At 47.5% G+C, this 21,084-nt stretch overlaps 1 protein-coding gene across 3 annotated transcripts; it reads right to left on the bottom strand.

Moving 5' to 3' along the window:
* Positions 1-4,792: 4,792 nt before the first annotated feature.
* VSX1 (visual system homeobox 1) lies at positions 4,793-16,274 on the bottom strand. Of its 3 annotated transcripts, none has more exons than XM_073008285.1 (5): positions 15,851-16,274; positions 13,612-13,690; positions 12,999-13,122; positions 11,868-12,048; positions 4,793-6,151 (listed from the first exon to the last, which is right to left on the bottom strand). In XM_073008285.1, exons 1-5 carry the CDS (start codon positions 16,272-16,274, stop codon positions 6,045-6,047), a joined length of 915 nt encoding a protein of 304 aa, XP_072864386.1. In that variant the 3' UTR covers positions 4,793-6,044. The 3 variants fall into 3 exon arrangements, with proteins under 3 accessions (XP_072864386.1, XP_072864387.1, XP_072864384.1); XM_073008283.1 differs by lacking the exon at positions 4,793-6,151 and adding an exon at positions 8,353-10,725; XM_073008286.1 differs by lacking the exon at positions 11,868-12,048.
* Positions 16,275-21,084: the final 4,810 nt, after the last annotated feature.

Raw genomic sequence — 21,084 nt, 5'->3', positions numbered from 1 at the left:
CATGCAAAAGTTTTTGTCTGGGTGGAGGAATGATATAAATGCAGGCTAACTCTACATAGTGCTAGAGACATATGTTTATTTGGTATGTTTAAATTTTACGTATAATTCTTAGACAACTAAAAGGAGTATGTGATTTGCAAACCATTGGTGAAAGAAATGGAACAAAAATTGGTCAATTTTAAAGAAACAAAATAGGAAAGGGTGGAGTGGGGAAGGAACAAGCAAGGATGGCAAGTTGGGAAATATAAAATAAGATCAAGAGATATGTCCATACATCATATCAGTAATAACTGAATTAATTAAATTTTCCCATTAAATAGAAATTGTAGCATAGAGTAAAAAAGAAAGAAAATTTAGAAAAGAGGATGCAAGACATGGGGCATGGGATAGACACACATACACACACCACACACACATGGACACACCACACACACACCACGCACACACCAAACACACACACCACACACACAGACACACCATACATACACCAGACACACGCACACACCACACACACACCACACACATGCACACCACACACAAACGCACACACCACACACAGACACCCACCACACACCACACACACGCACACACCAAATACACCACACACACGCACACACCACACACCACACACACACATGCGCACATACAAAGACACCATGCACACCACACACGCACACACCACACATGCACACACCACACAAACACACATACATGCACGCACACACACCACACAACCACACACATGCACACACCACACACACTACATGCATAGACAACACACGTACACACCACACACCACACCATACACACCAGAAACACCCTCACACTCTCCCACACCACACATACACACTACACACGTCATACACACACACACCACACACACACTACACACGTCATACACACGCACACACCACACACATGCACACATCACGCACACACCACACACACACACACCACACACAATCACACAGCATGCACACACACCACACACAAACCTACACAACCACACTGCATACACTCGCACACACACACAACACACACTACACACATGCACACACCACACACGCACACATCACTGAGACACACACACCACACACATGCGCACACAGACACACAACACACACACACCCCACATACTACATACACGCAGCACACACACACACAACACAACACACACACGTGGTCACAAATACCACACACACGCACCTGCACACACCACTAACACACACATGCACAAACACCACACACAGATTACACATACCACACACACACTTCACACACACCACACATGCACTCACACATACCACACATGCACCCGCACACACATACAACACACACACATGCACACACCACACACTCCCACACTACACCATATGCACACAAACCACACACAGGCACACACCCACACATGCGCACACACCACCACACATACGCACGTGCACACACAACACGCACGCACACTCCAAACACACACCACACATGGGCATGCTCACACACACACGTGCTCACATACACCACACATACACTTGTGAGCAAACGTGCACACACACGCACGCAGTCACACACATTACACATTACGTGCACACCACACACACGTGTGCACACACACCACACCACACACACACCAAACACATGCACACACCACACATATACCACACGCGCACGCACACAGCACACGCACACACACCACACACACATGCACATGCGCGCACACACAAAGATAAAAACATTTGGAGTTTTAGAAGGAGAGAATGGGGAGAGGAAATATTCAATGAATTAAAAGCTGCAACACTTCTAGAATTAATGAAAGACAATACTCAGACTCAGGAAGTACACAAATTCCAATTGACCTAAATAAAAATGAAAGCAGCACCTCAACACATGATTGCGAAACTGTCACAAACCAAAATACACAAATTCCAATTGACCTAAATAAAAATGAAAGCAGCACCTCAACACATGATTGTGAAACTGTCACAAACCAAAATACACAAATTCCAATTGACCTAAATAAAAATGAAAGCAGCACCTCAACACATGATTGCGAAACTGTCACAAACCAAAGATAAGCAGCAAGTCTTTAAAAAGTCAGAGAGTGAAGGCAGATTACCTACACAGGAATGGTGTTTAGACTGACAGCTGACAGCTGAGTAAAATCTTTAAGGTATTTTAGGAAAATAATTGTCAACTTTGAATAGCGAAATCATCTTTCAAGAACAAGCACAAAATACGTTTTCAGACAAACAAAAACTAATAGGTTTTTCACCCTATTACTTCAGGATTACTTCCAGAAGAAGAAAAATTATCCCCCAAATGAGGATAATAAGGGTGGTGTGCCTGCAATGGAAAGACAGTGAGCAAGGAAATTGTTACACTTGTGGGTAAATCTAAAGAAACATTAGTGATATGAAATTATAGCAATAACGCCTGCATCATGGGGTTAAGAAAAAAACAAGGTAAAAGAAAAGTCCTTAACAAGAGTGTAGAAAGTAATTAAGAAATCAAAAGTGGCATCCTATAATTCCTCGAATGTTCAGGACAGTTTTACATTTACATCAATATGCATGTCAAATTTTCTAGATTAACCACAAATAGAAGCAGATATATACCTTGTAATCTAGTAGAGGGAGACAAGGGGTAAGAAAACTGAGCAGTTTAAAAAATAAAAAAAAAAAGAGAAATAGACTTAAAAGAAAGGGTAAAAAACATTTGCAAATACAAAAAATAAATTTGTTAAAATAAAATTTAAATGTCAACAATTATAATTGATATAAATGGAGTAAATTCTCTAGTTAAAGAAAAGATTTTTGGAACGGATTTTCAAAATCTCAACTACATACTCCTCAAGAGACAAACCTAAACCTAAAACATATTTAGAAATGTTGATAGTAAAAGTATAGAAAATATTTACCAAATAAATATGAATTAAATATCAGACAAAATGCAAAGTAAGACAAAATGCAAGAAAGTTAAAAGGGGAAACTTTGTATGATAAATGTTCACCAGGAAGATCTAGAAGTTTTTAACTTACAGACACCTAATAATACAACTCCAAAAATGTGAGTAAAAATTGATGGAAATACAAGGGGACACTGAAAAATTGACCCTCATAGTAATTTCAGGCCATGTCTAAGAAATCCCAAAATCATTTTTTTAATTGAGGCAGTGACTGTATATCATCTAAATCCACAAAAGTGGCTACTTCACTGGATTCAAACTTTGTTTACAAAACTGAACTCGGTAAAACCAGTTTGTGTGTACAGATGGAACTTTAGGTCATAATAGTTCTTTCAGATTCTGTGATGCATTCAGTCATGGCTGGGGTTGTTGGCCCTGGCATCCTGTCCCGCTCCTGCTCCCAGTCTTGTGTGCCTGTGGGCAGGTGCCTTGACTTGGGAGAGGATGAAGGACTGAGGAGTGGGAGAGGGGATGGGCAGAACGCCCAGCAAGTGTTCCTTCTCCAGTCTGTCCCGCCAAGGACAACCAGGGCTGGGTACCACCAGGATCTTCATGTTGCTGCGTAGAATGACTTCAGAGGTCTCCATCACAGAGGCAAAGGAGGAGAATTTATCACAAGAACTCCCCTGACTGGTCACCGGCTGCCTTGTGTGTGCTATGGACTTCTTCTAGGAAGGCCTTCAGGGTCCATAGTTGGAAGTACCAAGCAGGGGTACCTAAGACGTCCACATCTCAAAGTCAGAGAAGCCCCAGGGCAGTGTTAAAAGAAAAATCTTAGGCAAACTAAACGTAACAGAGTTTAATTGAGTAAAGGATGATTTGTGAATTGGGCAGCCCTGAACCGGAATAGGTTCAGAGAGACACCAGTGCTGCCACATGGCCAAAGAAGATTCACGAACAGAAAAAGGAAAGTCACACACAGAAAATGGAAGTGAGGTACAGAAACAGTTGGACTGGTTACAGCTTGATGACTTATTTGAACATAGTTTGAACAGTTGGCCCACTGTGATTGGCCAAAATCTCAGTGATTGGCACGAGAGTAGGTTACAGCCTGTTTACACATCCAGTTAGGTTATAGTTTACTATGTACAAAGACACCTGTTGGCCAGACTTAAATATGTAAGGAGGCAGCTTTAGACTAAACTGAATTTAACAGCAGGAAGCAAGACCAGTTGCTGTGGCAATGGCCGGAGTAAGAGATATTTGAGGAGATGTGATCCGGGGCAGAGAAGTGTACCATGCAGAAATTTCTTGCAAGATTCATTGCATTACTTGGGAAAAGGAATGTCGCCCCCAAACCCCTGCACACACACACTCCTGTGCAATATTTGGCTTCGCCTTGGTCATTGTTACAGAATCCCTGGCCCTCCAAGGGCTCCCTAATGGGACAGTAAAGGAGATCCCAGAATCTCCTCCACTTCCCAGTTTAGTTACTGCACAAAATTGACTGTGTTAAAGAGGGAAATAGAAAAGAGGCAACCTGGCTGGTCGAAGGACAAAAAATTTCAGTTCTGCAGGAGGAATGAGTTTAAGTTCTGTATACACGATGACTATAGTTACTAACAATGTATTACATACTCGAAATCACTAAAGGGGTAGATTTTAAGTGTTCACACCACACACAAAAAAAAATTTTGTGAGGTAATGCTATGTTAATTACCTGGATTTAGTCCTTCCACAATGTATACACATTCCAAAACATTATGTCTTACACCATAAATATATACAATTTTAATTTATCTATTAAAATTTAATTCTTTTTTTTTTTTTTTTTTTTTTTTTTTGAGACGGAGTCTCGCTCTGTCGCCTAGGCTGGAGTGCAGTGGCGGGATCTCAGCTCACTGCAAGCTCCGCCTCCCGGGTTTACGCCATTCTCCTGCCTCAGCCTCCCGAGTAGGTGGGATTACAGGCCCCTGCCACCGCGCCCGGCTAGTTTTTTTGTATTTTTTAGTAGAAACAGGGTTTCACCATGTTAGCCAGGATGGTCTCGATCTCCTGACCTCGTGATCCGCCTGTCTCGGCCTCCCAAAGTGCTGGGATTACAGGCTTGAGCTACGGCGCCCGGCCTAAAATTTAATTCTTATAAAGAAAGAATGAAAAGGAGGAAGTACTCCTTTTTAGTAGGTGATCTTCAACAGAAGAAAGTGAAAAAAAGTCCTAAAATGTCAGTATGAGACAACAGATTCTGCAATGACAGGAAGGGTGGGTAACAGACAATTACGTGAACAAACACATTTCAAAACCCGGGTTGAGATCAGGGGTCAAAGAGGAGACGACCACAGCTGGTGACTTAGAGGGTCAGTAAGAGGGACCAGGGCAGAAAAGCACAGAAACTCCTCCGCTTAAAATTTCAGGCTGTGAACTCACATGGGTGCCGAGCTGAGCGCCCAGGCAGGCGCGGGTCAGCCACGCTGGCCGAAGGGGATGCCCGTGTGTCACTCATGATGGAAAGAGGGGAAAAGGGCAGCCAGCCTGGGGTGAACTCTTAAGAGCTGGAAGTAGCTCGGGCAGTGGTTCACGCTGTAACCCTAGCAACACGGGAGGCTGAGGTGGGAGGATCACTTGAGCCCAGGAGGTAGAGGTTGCAGTGAGCTATGATCGTGCCACTGCACTCCAGCCTGGAGACAGAGTAAGACCCTCCCCTAACCCTCAGTGTCTTTTTTTTTTTTCTTCAAGGCATTTTGGGTTGAGGAAGTCCAGAAAAGTCAGAACAATGCCCTGGTATGACATTTCCCTTTCAACAGATAATCTTGCGTAGAAGCAGTTCCGAGTGATAGACAAAGCCTCTTAAATAAGGAGGGGCATTTCTGTAGGAGCAGTTTTCTGCACCTGTCACTTGGACCTAACTGTCATGACTGCAGGTTTATTCTCATCAGCTGGTAACAGATACGGGAAAGCACACACTGAACTTGGAAGAACAACACTTTCAACTCCCAGGTTGTTGAATTCCTTGCACATCAGGGTGCCCTGCAGGGGGCAAGTCTGGTAGCAGTGATCATCGAGGATGACACAGGAAAATTGGCATGCTTCCTGAGGCAGAACAATGCTACCTGAGCACTTCTCCAGAGGGGCAGACTTTAGCAGCATTACAGGGTTCGGCTGAAGGTCATCAGGCACCACAGCAGGGTTTGGGGAGCCTGTGTGTCTCCTGCAAAGTCCAGTGAACAGGAGCCTCCAGGAGCAGAAGTTTGCACTGGAAAACGGAGAGTATTTCTCAACAACTCTTGTATATATGTAGGTAGAAAGAGAGGGGAAGGTGGGGCTGAGAGAGAACAAGAGACTGTGGCTTGGCAAACCTAGCTGAAATAGATGCACACAATTGTGAGCTTAAAATGATTGTTTTAAGCCACAGTTTGGGGATAATTGAAGGATCTTCTAAATCAAAACATCTGAAAGTTTTATAGTTTTGCCTTTCACACACCAAACATATACACCATGTCTTTAATCTACTTGGAAGTGTTTTCCTGTAAGGTGTGAAGTACAGGTCCAATTGTATGTTTTCCCATATGGACAAACAGTTGTCCCAGTAACTTACCAAAAAGCCAGCCCTCCCCGGGTGTCAGCCACACCAGCTTTGTGTCCACACTGTGTGTGCTGCCTGCTCCTTTTCCTGCTGCATGGGTCCATTCTTCCCCGCCCCCCCGCCCCTCCCCCCAGCCAATGCTATCCCGCTGTGATGATCAATCACAGCCTTATCAAAGCACTGGCCTGGGACAGACTCAGCCATCACCTCGTTCTTTAAGAGTGTTTTCCTGATCCTTGGCTCTGAGTTTCTCATCCATTTGACAATCGGCTTAGCAGGTTCATTTCATGTCTCTGCAGCCCAATGTCTCATCCTCTGAGAATGCAAAGAGATAATGAATTTAAACATGATTCATTGGCCACAGAAAACAATTTGTGTTTTCATATATTGTTTTTATATGATTAAACCTAAGGAAAAAGCATTATTTGTTATATCTTGTTCTTCTGTCATTTCTGAAAATATCACCTTAATTCATGAATGTCCTCAAGTCCTGAGCTGCTGCCTCCTGCTGCTACAGAGACAGGAGTGTTAACACTGGTTCCTATTAGGAATGTTTCCAAATTCGCCTTACTACAATTGTAATTTTTTGAAATCTCCTTTTAGATTTTAACAGCTGCATTTCAGCTGGCAAAGTTTTGAAAACTGGAAACAATTCAGTCCTACTGTCAGTCTGTGGCCAGATTCCAATCTGACGTGCTGCGGGATTTGAGTGAGGGCTGGCAGGACCATGTGTAAAATGCTACTGGCCTCTTCATCCTCAGACTGTCACTGTGAGAACCACGCAGGAGTCACTGGCAAGATGTGAACTCTTTATCCTGAAAAACTTTCACATGATATTTTTTAAAAGCATTTTTGTCTCATGTGAATTTAACCCTATATTGAGAAAGCGGTGTTAATATTTTAATAATGTTAATAATAAAAATTATTTTATTTTTACATACGAATTTTACAAAACTTAGAACATATTTAAAAATTCAAAGTATACATTTGTCCATGATCTGAAAAATTTTATGAATATTTTAAAGAATTTTCATCTATTTTTTCATCTTTCTGCACACGTTTCTTGTTTTCTCTCTTAATATCACACACGCACTACTTTATCTCCTGTATAGGGATGACCTATTGGTTAGTTGGTCAGCAATCATACCCCTTTCTTTCTTCTCTGTTGAAAGGGGCCAAATTACATTAGTTAATGGGCAAAATAACAGGGGCCGGCCACAACCCAGCCCCAGAGGTGAATTTTGATTGGACTAAACCAAACAAGGAATTCTGCCCACCTGGCTGGTGATGACTGGCTTAGGCCCCAGCGTGACATGCAGTGCTGACCACTGAGGAGTGAGAGGGGGGTCTGCTTGCCGGTGGGAGTTCACTCTTTGAAGTGTGGCCGTAAGTGGTCTCCACTGTGATGTCTGGACTTCAGGAGCCTACAGTGACCTCACGGGGACAAGCTTGAGTCCTGGATTCCTGATGATGTTCCTGAGCGGCTCAAAGTCCTTATCTCCAGACTCTAGTCACACAGGGCAGTGGTGGTCCTCTGTGGGGCATGGCCAGTTGAGCTCCTGGTCCTTGCACAGTCAGAGAGAGAGAGCAGCCCAATGACACACCGGGCCCTGCCCTTAGGGTGACGTTTTGCTGTGTTCCTAGAGTTCTTCTTGAGTTGTTGTTGCAGACCATTCCAACAAGCTAATATTCCATGATGTCTTTTGTTGGTCCCATATTGTCAAATAATGATAATGATAACAAACTTTCTCACTTGAACTTTGACATTAATAGAAATGCCAATAATTACAGTAATAATAGTTAAATATTTAATTTGCTCCTTCCTCAGTTACACCAGAAACTGAGCCAAGTACATTACTCATGTCATCTCATTTAATCTTCAGAAAAACGAGTGTTCTGCTGTTATCCCCATTTTACAGTTGAAAAACCGACAGATCAGAAAGGTAGTGTAACCCATCCAAGGTCACATGGCTAGAGGTGGCAAAGTCTCCTCAAAGACTATGCTCTTACATTATATGTGTATATATACACACGTGTAAGTATGTATACATTATAAAATATTAATCTGCCATATTGAAGAGTTCCTTATGTTAAGAAAGCATCTTTCCATTTTTACTTTAGTGCTTCTAGCCCCTTTGTCTTGTGCCACTTCCTATTTTCTCCTTTTCCTTTGTAACATTACATAGAGATTTGTCCACTACTTGTATATTTTGTATGCAGAACTAGTTGTCAAGGTTATTTATTTCATTTTCATTCTGCCTTACATATTTGTTTATTTCTATCTTTGTTCTTTTATTTAGGGATTTTTTTACTCAGCAATATTTTGTCAGCATCACTTCACATTAATAAATACGGCTTACTGTTACAATTTTAGTGGCTGCCCGTGTTGTCTAAGTGTGATGTATATAAGTTGCACAGCTTACTGGTTCCCTCTCCCAAACTCAATCCTGGATAAGCTAAGGAAGAGGGATGGAAGCAACAACCAAGGAGTAAACATGAGGAAACGTGTTGAGAACCTTCTGGGAGGCAGAACCTGTGTGGCCCCAGAGCCCGGAGCCAGGGCTGCTGTCTTTAAACAGGAAAGACAGAAGAACTTCCAGAGTTCATGCCAACTGCTCATTATGGATGCAGTCTCAGGCCTCAGTTATGATCTCTAGTAGCCAGAATTAATACAAGAACACAGGGCTCATCATTTTCTGTTGCTACAGAAAGGAATTGGTGATGTTTAATTTTCCCAACAGTATGGAACTAGCATAGAATGAGAAAAATTGGCCAAAGGGAGAGAGCTTCTGTTTTCTTACCTGCAGAGATGGGACCACCAAGCCTGGCCTGACAGATCACTGTGCCAGTTCCCAGAGAAAGCCCTCACAATGAGCAGCTCCACACTTTCCTTGCACTGCCCTTCCTTCTTCACGAAGCACCACATTTTCCCATCAACTAGAAGGTATCTCTCTGGACTCTGAACTCCAAAGAGTGAGTCAGACACAGCTGCTGCCCCAGAGGAGTTGACAAAGCAACACATGATAAGAGCTGCAGCCTGAAGAATAAATAAAATGTGTCACGTGTCCCCAGATTGAGAAGGGGTGAAGGGAGAGCCTGACTGGGATCAGAGATAGTGGAGATGTGTATGTGTGTAATAGAGGGAGTGCCTTGAGAAGCAAACACACCACAAAATGTTTATTTTTAAATAATAAAGAAATGGCAAAGGAAATGCAGGAAAGGAAACATTTACAAAATCCAAGTCACTAAAGTGCTTTCAATCAAAAATTGTAAAAGACCAAAAGCCTGGTCTGACCTAAAAACACTGTTTCCAGCTATCCAACAATTGTTTAAATGTGATCCCATGCTATTTTTGAAGGAAATGCAGAAGCGCCCAGAGTATGGCTTTCTTTGAGTTCCAATATAAATAGCCTATCAAGTGACACTCAGGAAAACGTAAATTACCCCGTAACAAGAAAATTGAAATATCCAAGGCCAAGTTCAAGGTAAAGACAATATAATTCATTCATGTGTCTGTATGGAGTCTTCACTATAATGATATCAGATTCTTCTGGAGATTAAAGAATTTTATATTTCCTAATTGAGAATGAGGACATCAGACCTAACCTGTTCATCTGTATAGCATATTGAACCACACATCTCAAATGATGCCCAGCAGTGAAATCATTTTTGAACTTCGGGCCCCCCTGCTCAAGCTACAAAAGAGAATCAAAAGTTTTGCACCAAATTAATTGGTTAAAGTGCCATTAAGGAACCATTTCCATTCTAGAATGAAATAGAATTTTCCCTAGGTCACTCATCTGTCCTCTTAAAGCAAGTGGCATTGCATTTTATCTTGACAGTGTCAGAAGAAAATCAAACTGAGAGTATATGTCTTGGACCATTTTTATCTTTTGGAAAATGCCAGTGAGGAATATGCACATTTTCAGCCTTTGACGGTGGGACCTGTGGGTCTCATACGGCTCCCACTTTCCCTGGCTGGGGCCCCTCCAGTGCCATGGAGTTGGAGCCTCCTTGAGCACCAGCCCCAGGGTGCACTTTCTTGGTCTCCTGCCGGGCAGAGCTGGAGAGGTCGATAGCCACATCTTCCAAGCCATGCTCAGGGCTCACTTTATCCGAGCCTCTCTGTGGTCCTGACTCACTCTGGCTAGAACCTTCTTTGAAGTGGTCAGAGCCCCAGAGTCCTGCCAACTTATCTTCACTTCCTGGCTTCCTTATCATCCCCATGGATTTTTTATGCATCCCTTGCAAAAAAAAAAAGGAAAAAATAAAAATATAAATTTAAATTCAGCAATGAAGTAAGTGTCCTTCTTATTGTTCTCTAAATCCCACTAGAATTGTCCTTGTCAGTCTATCTCTGGGGCCTACAGGAAAGCCAGGTAGGTAACTCCCACCTTAGGGGTTTAAAGCAGGTGTCTCACCCCGGGTCACATCCAGCAAAGCTGTTTTGGATGACAGTGATTGGCATTGGGCCCACTTTCCCCAAGGCTGCGGTCTGGTGGATGCCAGTAAGCCACCTCCTCACCTGCTTGTGTAATTTCAGATGAGCCGGCTTGGGTCACTGCCCACAATGCTCCCTCTATTGTTTCAGCCCTTGAGAGCAAAGTCGAGACATATCTGTGATTGGAACCTCCAGTGCCCAGCATAGGGCAGCTTGGTAGCTGTTCAAAAACTGTTCGGTGAGCAAAAAACTTCCTCCATCTAAACCTAAAATGCCACCATGATCCTCCTAACTAGTCCCCCCATGCCCGGAGGTACTCATCTGTGACTCATTCCCACAATCTGCGATCCCTGCCTGCTGGTTTCTGGCAACAGTAAACAGGGCAACAAGGGTGGAGCATCCTGAGAGTGCCCAACAGCGAAGTTTGGACCTCAGCAGCGGAGACTGTTGAAGCACGAAAAATCCAAGGGACAGAAAAGCCACTCGGCAGGTTGTTCATGACAGAACTAAGCCCGGGGCCAGCTCTCCTGACTCAGATGGAGGGGCTCACTGTCTCTAGGGGTCGCTGCTCAGCACCGCCCTGTTTCCTATTACCAAGTGCCCTAAATTGTACGGTTTCTAAAAATTCTAACAGCATTCAACACTTGGGAAACATATTTCACATAATGCAATGATGTCATTTCACCCTTAAATCCCAAATTATTTAGCATGCATAGCCCGGTGAGACTTCCACATAGCCTAGACAATCTCTGTGAAAAATGAGGCAACCGTCCAGATGCTGCAAGCTTTGTTATTAATTAAAAATAATAAGAACGGTTCTGGACCTGAATCTCAGTAAACTGACGTTGCTTTGCTTTGGAAATGGCTGCCTCGGTGGGGACCCCCGGGGATTCCCCCACCTCCTACAACACCTCGAGCAGTGCGCTCCCGGGGACCCTTCCTTACCCAGGAGCCAGGGCGCGCAGGAGCCCAGCAGGCCACCCTCGGTGGAGTTGAGCACGGAGTCGGGCAGCGGAATGCAGTGGCGCACCATGGCCCCGTACAGCCCGTACTCGGCCATCACGCTGCTGCCGCCCCAGCGCTTCTCCCGCTTGCGCCACTTGGCCCTGCGGTTTTGAAACCAGACCTGATTGGAGGCAGGAGAAGCAGAGAGCACACAGAAGAGACAGTGAAGAGAGGTGCCTGGAGGAGCAGAGGCGGCGTCCCTGGGCTCGGAGCTTCTCTCCCGAGCATGATCCCATACTATTTCTGAAGGAAATAGCTCCCGAGGGCCAACCAGCCGCCCCCAGGGAGCGCGCCCAGGAGCCCCCAGCGGCGCCCATGTGCGGTCCGGACTCACGGGCATTCAGCGCGGTAGGGACACGCGTGACCAAGTCCACTGAAGTTTCCATAGAATCAGGAATGAAAAAAACTAAATAATCAAACTCCCTTTTCCCACATTGTGTGAAGAGGTCAACTACAGTGTTTCCTGCTTTTTCTCATTGATTGGAAAGAGTTCACTGGGGCAATGGCTCCTTCCAAGCTTAGACTCTTGGGATGCTGGTGATATTTCTCATTAAAAACATTATGTTAATAAGAAACTGTTATGAAATCCGGTGTAGCTGTTAAAAAATAGTTAGTGACTATCTTCTGACAAAACCAAGAGCAAAATTCTGTGTATGCATGTCAGCGTGTGTACATATGCAGGTAGATGTGTATATGCACATACATATTCAGGGGCAGACAATATACTCCACAAAGTGGAGAAAGGTCTTCTCAGGCATTTATGTTGATTTCTTTCAGGGTTTGAGATGGAGAGGCAGTATTTTTTTTTTATTGACATATCTTTATATAGTTTCTAGTTGCAGCACACACTATCGTGTGATTTTAAAGAATGATTTGATACTAAATAATAATAAAATGAAAAAAGGCATGAGGGTCACAGGGACATGCTCTTGTGGTGCCTTCAGCTAAGGGAGTTTCTGTGCAAAGGGAGAGTGTTGGCTGTAGAGAAGGGACTGCTGATTGGCTCACTGAATGTGGGAATGACACGTTCTCTGTGGTGTCTTTGGAAAGGAGAAAAGGGACCCCAGACACCTGTATCCGGTCTTCAGGGAGCTCAGTTTTCACAGCCAGCATTTCTCGGGCATACACATCAGGGTAGTGGGCCTCGCTGAACGCCTTCTCCAGCTCTTCCAGCTGGTGAGCAGTGAAAACTGTCCTGCAAGGACCCCAAAACACACACGTGGGCACGTGTCCCCTGGGGACAGCAGCCTCCCTGGCCTTAAGGACCACCGTGCCTACTTCCCCTGCTGTTCACACCCTAGAAGCCACCTCATGATAATGGAACACCCCACCTCTGAATGATTAGCTGATGTAAAGTCCAGAAATTTCATTCAAACAAAAACAGTTCTTTAGCTCTTTCTTAATGAATTCCATCAGCTCATTCTGACAAAATCTATTTGACAGACCCACAAAATTGTCTTTAAAATACTGCCAAAAAAAATGCTAGCAAGATTGTAGCATTTTCCCAGCCTCCTAGGAACAGCAGAATTATCTTCCCCAATGGCTTCTGTGCCCTTCCTACTGCCAACCAGGAGACCACTGGGCCTGCCATCACGCAGGGTCATAAACTCTCAGATGCAGGTGCTATACACCTCGGGCTGTGTCCCGAGGAAAGGCAGGCAGAGTGGACTGCCTGGCCCTGTACCTGTGCCGCCGCTTCTTCCTCTTGCCCAGGGTGGGGGACACCTTTAGGTCATTCCTGTCTTCAGACGGGCTGTCCTCATCTGCTGGCACAAAAAGAAGAAGAGGACTTTAAAGGTGATCATATTCTGCCCTCTATTTCCTAGATTTTAATGTGAGGATTGAAGTTATGGGTATTTGGGCATTTGAGTAGTTAACAATATGAACTAGCATTTTTAGTGCCTACTAGATCCCAGGTTCTGTGCTTAACACTGTCCATACATTATCTCAAGTATTCTTAATATAATAATAAAACACCAAAATGACTGCTATCATTATCATCCTATTTTTACAGATGAGGAAACTGAGGCACAGAATGGTTAAGTAATTTGCCCAAGATCACACAGTTAGTAAATGGTGAAGTTGAGAATTCAAATCCCAGATTATCTGAAGCCAAAACTACTCGGTCACTGATTGCACCTTCTATCCCCACACTGCTTCCAAACACACCCACCCCTCTGCCCCCAGCCTCATCATCTTAACCTCTACACCAACATTTCCCAAAGGAAGTCTGGGGCTTGTAACATCAGAATGCTTGTCAGAACTGCACCCCTTCCCTGATGCACCAAATCAGAATCTCTGGAGGTGGGGTCTAGGAGGCTCATTCTTGACAAGTGTGCTTTGTAGTTGCCCTTGAAAATTCAAGAACCATTCCACTGTGCTTTATCTTTTTATACCCATTATATCAAAAAGTCCAGATGGAAAAGAAGGTTAGAACTATTGTGAGATTCATTGCTAGAAAGCATAATTGCCTCAAAATATTTTTAAAATGAATAAAGGCAAAAATAACTAAATAATACTAGTTTTACTCATCCATCAATTAGTTCACCAGAAACCTGACTCGGATGAAAACATTCTGTATTGGACTGTCCAACCTATGAGACATGAGACACATAAGGTTATGGAGCACAAGAAATGTGGCCAGTCAGATCAAGACATGCTGTAAACATAAATCACTCAGTGGAGTTAGAAGACTTAGTGCTCCTAAAAAGTAAAATATTTTTGTATCGATTATGTGTAAAATGATAATATTTGTGATCATTGTTGGGTTAAAATATAGTATTTAGATTCATTTCACTTTTAATGTGACTGTGAGAAATTTCCATCAAACATGTAATCACATTGCATTTCTCTTGGACAGCTCTGCTCCAGACTTTCAGAAACGCCGCCAGAGTAGGATTTAGCTGCCTTTGGTTTTGTAAGAAGGAACCCATCCCACGAAGACAGTTTTTGCATTTTTAGTGACACTAATAGGGAGTTTCATTTTATCTTATATAGAGGCTCATGAAATAAAGTCCTTTTAGAGTGGAGCGAAAATGTGCCTGCCTGTTGATCTGACATGCTTCCTTTTAGTATCAGAGACCCAATGTATTCTTTTTGCCTTGGCTGCCTGGATGCTCAGCTCTAGGTTCTACCACGTACCTTCGCTAGTCCACCCTTTCTTGTATAATTCTTTCTTTTCTCTCCCACACCCAAAACCACTCGCTTTCTTAGCCCTTGACCTTTATAGAATTTCATTGCTTCCTTCTCTTTCCCCACTACCCGCCAGGATTTCTTTGGGGAAATGGTAGGCCAGGAACACATCTCTAGGCGTAACTACAATGAATCCTCGAGGTTGCTTGTTTCTCCTGCACGGGGGACTGCGTGGACGCCGCGCCGGCAGAGGAGCAAGGTACCCGGGACTCTCTTTTCAGCACCCCGATGGGCGGACAGTTCCAGGGCTCGAGGCCCCGTGCTCTTCAAGGACCTTCAATCATTTGATCATTTCCGCCCGCGTTTCCACCTGGTACCTTGTTCGGTGCTGCTGGTGAACAACAAAGGTCCGGGCCTTCCCGACTCACACCGCTGCCAGAGGCCGAGACTGGCGCCTGGCGCTGGGGAAAAAAAGGCCCTCTGCAGATGGTTGTTGGGGTGCCAAGACCCCAGGGTCTCATCAAAAGGTTCCAGGTGGTGGAACCAGGTGGTGGCGGTCCCACATCGCTAACAGAGCAGCACCCCGGATGAGAGGCAGGGATTTGGGATGCAGCAAGGGGCAAGCGGCGCAGTTCCGCGAATGCCCCTTCAGCGACGGGGCCTCGCTCTGGGCTCCCCGCTTAAATCTGGGACGCTGGGGCCAGGGGCGCGGTGGGGCGATGGTCTGTGACCCCTGCGCGGTTCAGAGCCTAGGGGACCGGGGTAGGAGCGTAAAGCGCGGGCCTGATTACCGGACGTCGAGACGCTCTCGCTGCGCTTCTGACGGCCGAGCGCAGGCGGCTGACGGCTGGGGGCCTGCGGGGCAGCGGGCTCGGGGCCCCTGGGCGGCAGGAACGGCACGTCCGCTAGGAGCAGGCAGGGCGCTCGAGTGGCCGTTGGCGGCTGCGTGCCGAAGCCGCAGAGGAGGCCGAGTCCCAGCGGAAGGGCCCCACGCGCGAGGCTGGAGCGGTCAAGCCCCGGGCCTAGGCACGGCGCTGCCGCCGGACCCTCGCAGCCGGATCCCTGTCCCGGGCCGGCGGGCACAGGCAGCTCGGCCTCCAAGCCCAGCAGGTCCGTGATGGCGAAGCCCCGGGGACGCGAGCCCCTGGGGGAACCGCCAGGCACCAGCGCCCTGCTGCTAGTGCGCCCGTCGGACAGCTCGTCCCGGCCGGTCATGGTTCCTTAGCAAGCAAGGCACGAGCCTCTCTGGATCCGGTTTGCGGAGGGCCCAGCTTAGAGGAAGCTTTATAGGATTGGGCTGTCAGTCGGGCGCGGGAGGCCTGAAGGGCTCCAATCAGCTGGGCGCCGGCGCGTCGCCGTTCCGGAACCCGCGAGATGGGGACGCCACCAGTTCCCCTCCCCTTGGTTACCGCCCTCCCAGCTGCAGTCCCCTCGGTCACCTCCTTCTCCTCTCTTCTCTCCAGCCCACCCCACCCCACCCCATTCTAGGATGGAGGGGAGGAAAGAAGGGAAGGGACAATGACTCCGCTCTCTGCCTGTCCCTCGAAAAGTCGCAAGTTCTACATCCTGGCGTGGTCTTCTCCTTCCTTCCAGACTCTGGGTGGAGGCCCACTCCCGGTTGCCCTGAAGCTTCTTTGATGTGACCCAACTGCGTATTAAGACCTAGGGACCCCACTGCCAACCACACCCCGGTGGCTACCACCTATATGTGCCCAGCCAGCCCTCCACCTCCGCCGCCGGTGCCAGGAAGGCCTTCCTGCAAGAAGGCCTTCTCTGAAAATCCCCAAGGGGAAAGGAATGAAAACCGTGTATTTAATCCATGGTCATTCTACCTCCAACCAAATCCACCACCAAGTCCATCCCCAACTCTCCACCGGCTGAACTGTAGGGGGTTGCAGACTCTCACCAGCTGGGGAAAGGGAGAGAAGCACAGACAGGAGTGGACTGCCCGGGGCTGAGACGGGCGGGGTACTAGGTTTAACCAACAAAACACGGTAGACTCAATGAAATGTGAATTTCAGATAAACAAGGAGGGTTTTTTTGTTTGTTTGTTTGTTTGTTTGTTTGTTTGTAGGAGTATGTATCAGTATTTTATCCAGCAACCCTAAACTGGGGAGGAGTGGAGGGAGGTAAATTGGAACAAAATAGGGTCTGACTACTGGAAAGCACACCTTTTCATCGGGGCTTACAATTTATTGTCCGATTTCACGATTATTCAAAGAAAGCCTGATTCTTTGAATAATCAGTGAAACTTTCATATTCGCTAAAGTTGGCCCCAAATCACGTGGGTAAGTCACTGCTGGTTAGCGCTTTGAACCCACCAGCCCTCATCGCTGGGAGCCCTGAGTCCCCCCTTCCCAATGCCAGAACCCCGGAAACAGATCTCCTCAGTCCCACTCCCTGAGGGGCCTACAGTTGGAGGTCCCGCAGCCAGGGAGGAGCAAACGCCTGAGCTCTGCGGAAACCCGGCGCAGCTGCCTGCGCGCACGCAGGGACCGAAGCCCGAGCCCGGGCCCTGCAAAGTGGGTCTCCCACTCTCTGCGCATTCGAGTGGAGCCTCAGCTAAACATGCAGATTAAACAAGGGGCTTCCGATAAGGATAATTACAGGAGTCTGCGCATTAACTTTCCATTACTAAAGGAAGACCCAAATCTCCCCTTGCAAGCTGTTCCCGGGATTACCAAAACAATAACTTTCCTTTGAGATAATTGTCTTTTGAATCGCTCCAGCTCGGGGGAGAACGCTTTAGACGCCGGCGTTGTTTTCGGCTCCGCGAGGATTTTTCCCCCAGATTTATCTCTGGGTTTAGGGAAGGCGTTGGGCACACGGGACTGCGTAGTCGTTTGTAAATCCGAATTTGGGGTCGCAGTTAAGGGAGATGCCTACGCTTCCACACAGTTTGTAGCCCGAGACCAGTCAGGCAGGCAGAGTAGTCGGTTGTAAGGTGGCCTGACCGGGGTCGTCCGCGAGTGGAAAGACTAAGAGGAGCGGGCTGACGAAGGCGCCGCGCCTGCAGCCCCGGGTGCCGACCAAGTGGCCTCACCTGGGACAGGTCTTGGGGTCTACCTCCCCTAGGTCTCCCTGGAAGGTAGGCGATCACCGGAGTGACAGACCTAGAGTAGATAGCCAGTGATTCAAAGACACCAACAGGCCAGGCGGTGGGAGCCCAGCCTTGGACACTCTCTATGGTGACCGCGGCACAGTGCCAAGAACACCCCAGTTTCCAAATCCTCGGGAAGAATCGTCGTAAACTCATTTTACAGGTGAGAGCAACTGGGACTTATTAACCCAGTCACATCGGACACAGAGACGTGGGGAGGGCGACACAGAGCAAGAGACTCGATTAAGGAGCCCGTGTTGAGGCTCTAAGGGGACTCAGAGATGGAGAAGGAACGAACTTCTAAGGGGTCTTGCAATTCCTGGACTGAGGCGTTCCTAACACATCCCGGGACCCCAACGTCAGGGAAAGGCCTGCAGGACCCCAGCGGTGGGGAGTTGGGTCCTGGGTCACCTTGTGTTTCGCAGCGTGGGGATGGCAGGAGCGCAGCGCGGGAGGGCACTTTCATTGCCTCCTACGGTGAGAAATGACCCCCACCCGAGGCTGCTCTAATCTGTGTACCCGCTGCTGCCAGGGCTCTGGGATCCACTTGCGCGCCCTAAGTTGTGGGGATCCGCTCAGAGCCCAGCCTCAAGTTATACTTCGCTCAGCGTCAGCCAAGACCAGAGAAGCACTTCTTGCCGTTTAGGAGACGTCTGCAAGAGACAAAGAGCTAGCCCACGATCCACCCACAATCCTCGTGTCCCCGGGGTGCCTTCGCAGTTGCCAAATCTACGTGCCAAATCTACATGCCGTGTTTAGGGGACGCCTCCGCGCCCTGGCGGCCAGAAAAATGGCTCCCTCCAGCTTCCCCCTCCTGGATACCACCTGCAAATCTACGGCCATAGGCGCAGCCCCAGCTAGCGTTCCCGCCCCAGGCCGCCCCCAGGAGTCGTTTTGGGTCCCTAAATCCGTTGAGGGTTCCGAATCTGTCTTCATCAGACAGGATTACCCGGGATTTAACTAATCAATAAAGGTTTCTCCGCTCATTATTTTCTAGGGAAGATCTCCAGCCCCTCTGTCGCCGACCGCGAAGGTGCCTTGGCAGCGCCAGGCTGAGGTTGGACCGGCTGTGGGTGGCTCAGCAGACACCCCTTTTGGGCTTCTCAGAGCCGCGGCTGGCCAGGCTGGCGGGATAAAGTGCTCAGACACAATGGGGTGGGATGCCGGAGAAGGTGACACGGATCGCCCTGTGCGTCTGTGAAAATGACGCCCCACAGCTCCGTTCTGATTTTCCTCCCACCTCTGGCTACTCCGTCTCGGATGCTTTTGTGTTTTCAGTTAAAAGTTGTAGCAGACGCTGTTTGGCACTGCCCACCTCAGGCCTGACCCCTCCACCTACACGCCTGCCCAGCCTCCAGTGCCCGCCACGTCTTTACCTGGAGACTTTCAGAGCTCAGGCTGCCCAGTAGCCAAAGGTGCCAATAATTAACACGTGGAGATATACGGGACCAAACACTGACGGGATTTGCGGTGTAAGCACCACTCCCCACCCCCGACACACACACCCCTGCACAAAGTGACTCTTAGAGGCGCCTTCTACTCCGCCTCCCAGAGATCCGAGCAGGAGGAGCTTTAGTTACTCGCAGATGATTGCATTCCTTATTGCCTCCTATGTAAATGCTGTTGTGCCTACCGAGACGCCCTTTCCAGAACTGTCGCACCTTCTTCCAGCTGCTGTGAGTGTGGGACCCTCAAATAGGAAGAATTGCCCTGGCTGACAAAGGCCCCTTAATCCAGAGCCCCCCCCACCCCCTGGCAAACACACACACTGTGTCATCAACAGACAGAGGGATGATAGGGGGCCTCTCCTCTTGTTTCAAAGGACAGCTCTGCAGAGGCATTTCTGCTCCAAGCCCCTCTCCCTTCATGGATCAGACCAAGTTGGCTCCTTGCTCAGTTTGTTCCCACCCCATCTTGGCCCCTCATTCCTGAGACCTTGTCTCAATATCTCTCAGGCACCCAGACCCTGCCCCTGGCTCTGCTTCTAGGAACTTGAGCTCAGACACTTCCTGTCTCCATCTTACTTTTACCTGGGTGTTCCTGGAATGCTCAGCTCAAAGTCTACAAAGCCCTTCTTTCTCCTCAGGTGGAACTCCACAGGGCAATCACCATCTCCCTGCCCAGACCTCCGGAATCTTCTCCAACCTGGACCCCACTCCCAAAGCCCAGGCTGCTGTCTCAACTTACTCCTGCATGTCTGACCCAGTCTCCCGGGGTGCTGAAGTGCAGCACACTCAGAGCTGAACACAGCAGCCTCCCCTGCAGCCTGTACCTCCCCAGGTCTCCTCTTCCCCCACCCCGGGACCCACACAGAATCGAGCATCATCCTCAGCCCCTCACTCTCCCCACAGGCTCTCCTCCCATGACTGAAAGTGATGGCGATGGCTGACCTCTCTTGGCTTCTTACTGGGGGCAGCTATTATTATAAACACCTTGTCACAATGGCCACATTTCATCCTGACCACAGCTCTATGGGTAGATAATATTATTGTCCACACCCTTCAGATAAGGAAGTGAAAATTTCAAGTGATCGAATAATTGCATAAATTGCCCTAGGTCACTCACTATCCAGTGGCAAAGATAGGATGTGAATATAAGCAGTGAGAGATCACAGCCGAACTCTGACTCTGGGTGACTTGCCGCCCTGCATCCCTCTTCAGATCCTCTCAAAGTGGTGTCTTCTCTCCTTTGCCTGTTCTGATTTGACTGTGTGCCCTGAAGTTCATTTGTTGCACCTTAATCTCCAATGCAGCAGTGTTGAGAGGCGGAGGCTTTAGTGGATGATTAGGTCAGGAGGGCTCTGCCCTGAGGAGTGGATCGATACCATTGTTGCGGGAGTGGGTTAGTTATTGTGGGAATGGGTTAGTTATCGTGAGCGTGGGTTAGTGACCACGGGAGTGGGCACATGAGTTTGGCCCCTTCCTG

The sequence above is a fragment of the Chlorocebus sabaeus genome, chromosome 2 (assembly GCF_047675955.1).
Source record: "Chlorocebus sabaeus isolate Y175 chromosome 2, mChlSab1.0.hap1, whole genome shotgun sequence".
NCBI lineage: Eukaryota > Metazoa > Chordata > Mammalia > Primates > Cercopithecidae > Chlorocebus > Chlorocebus sabaeus.
Note: the sequence above shows the minus strand (reverse complement) of the source record. Positions and strands in the feature narration are given on the sequence as shown.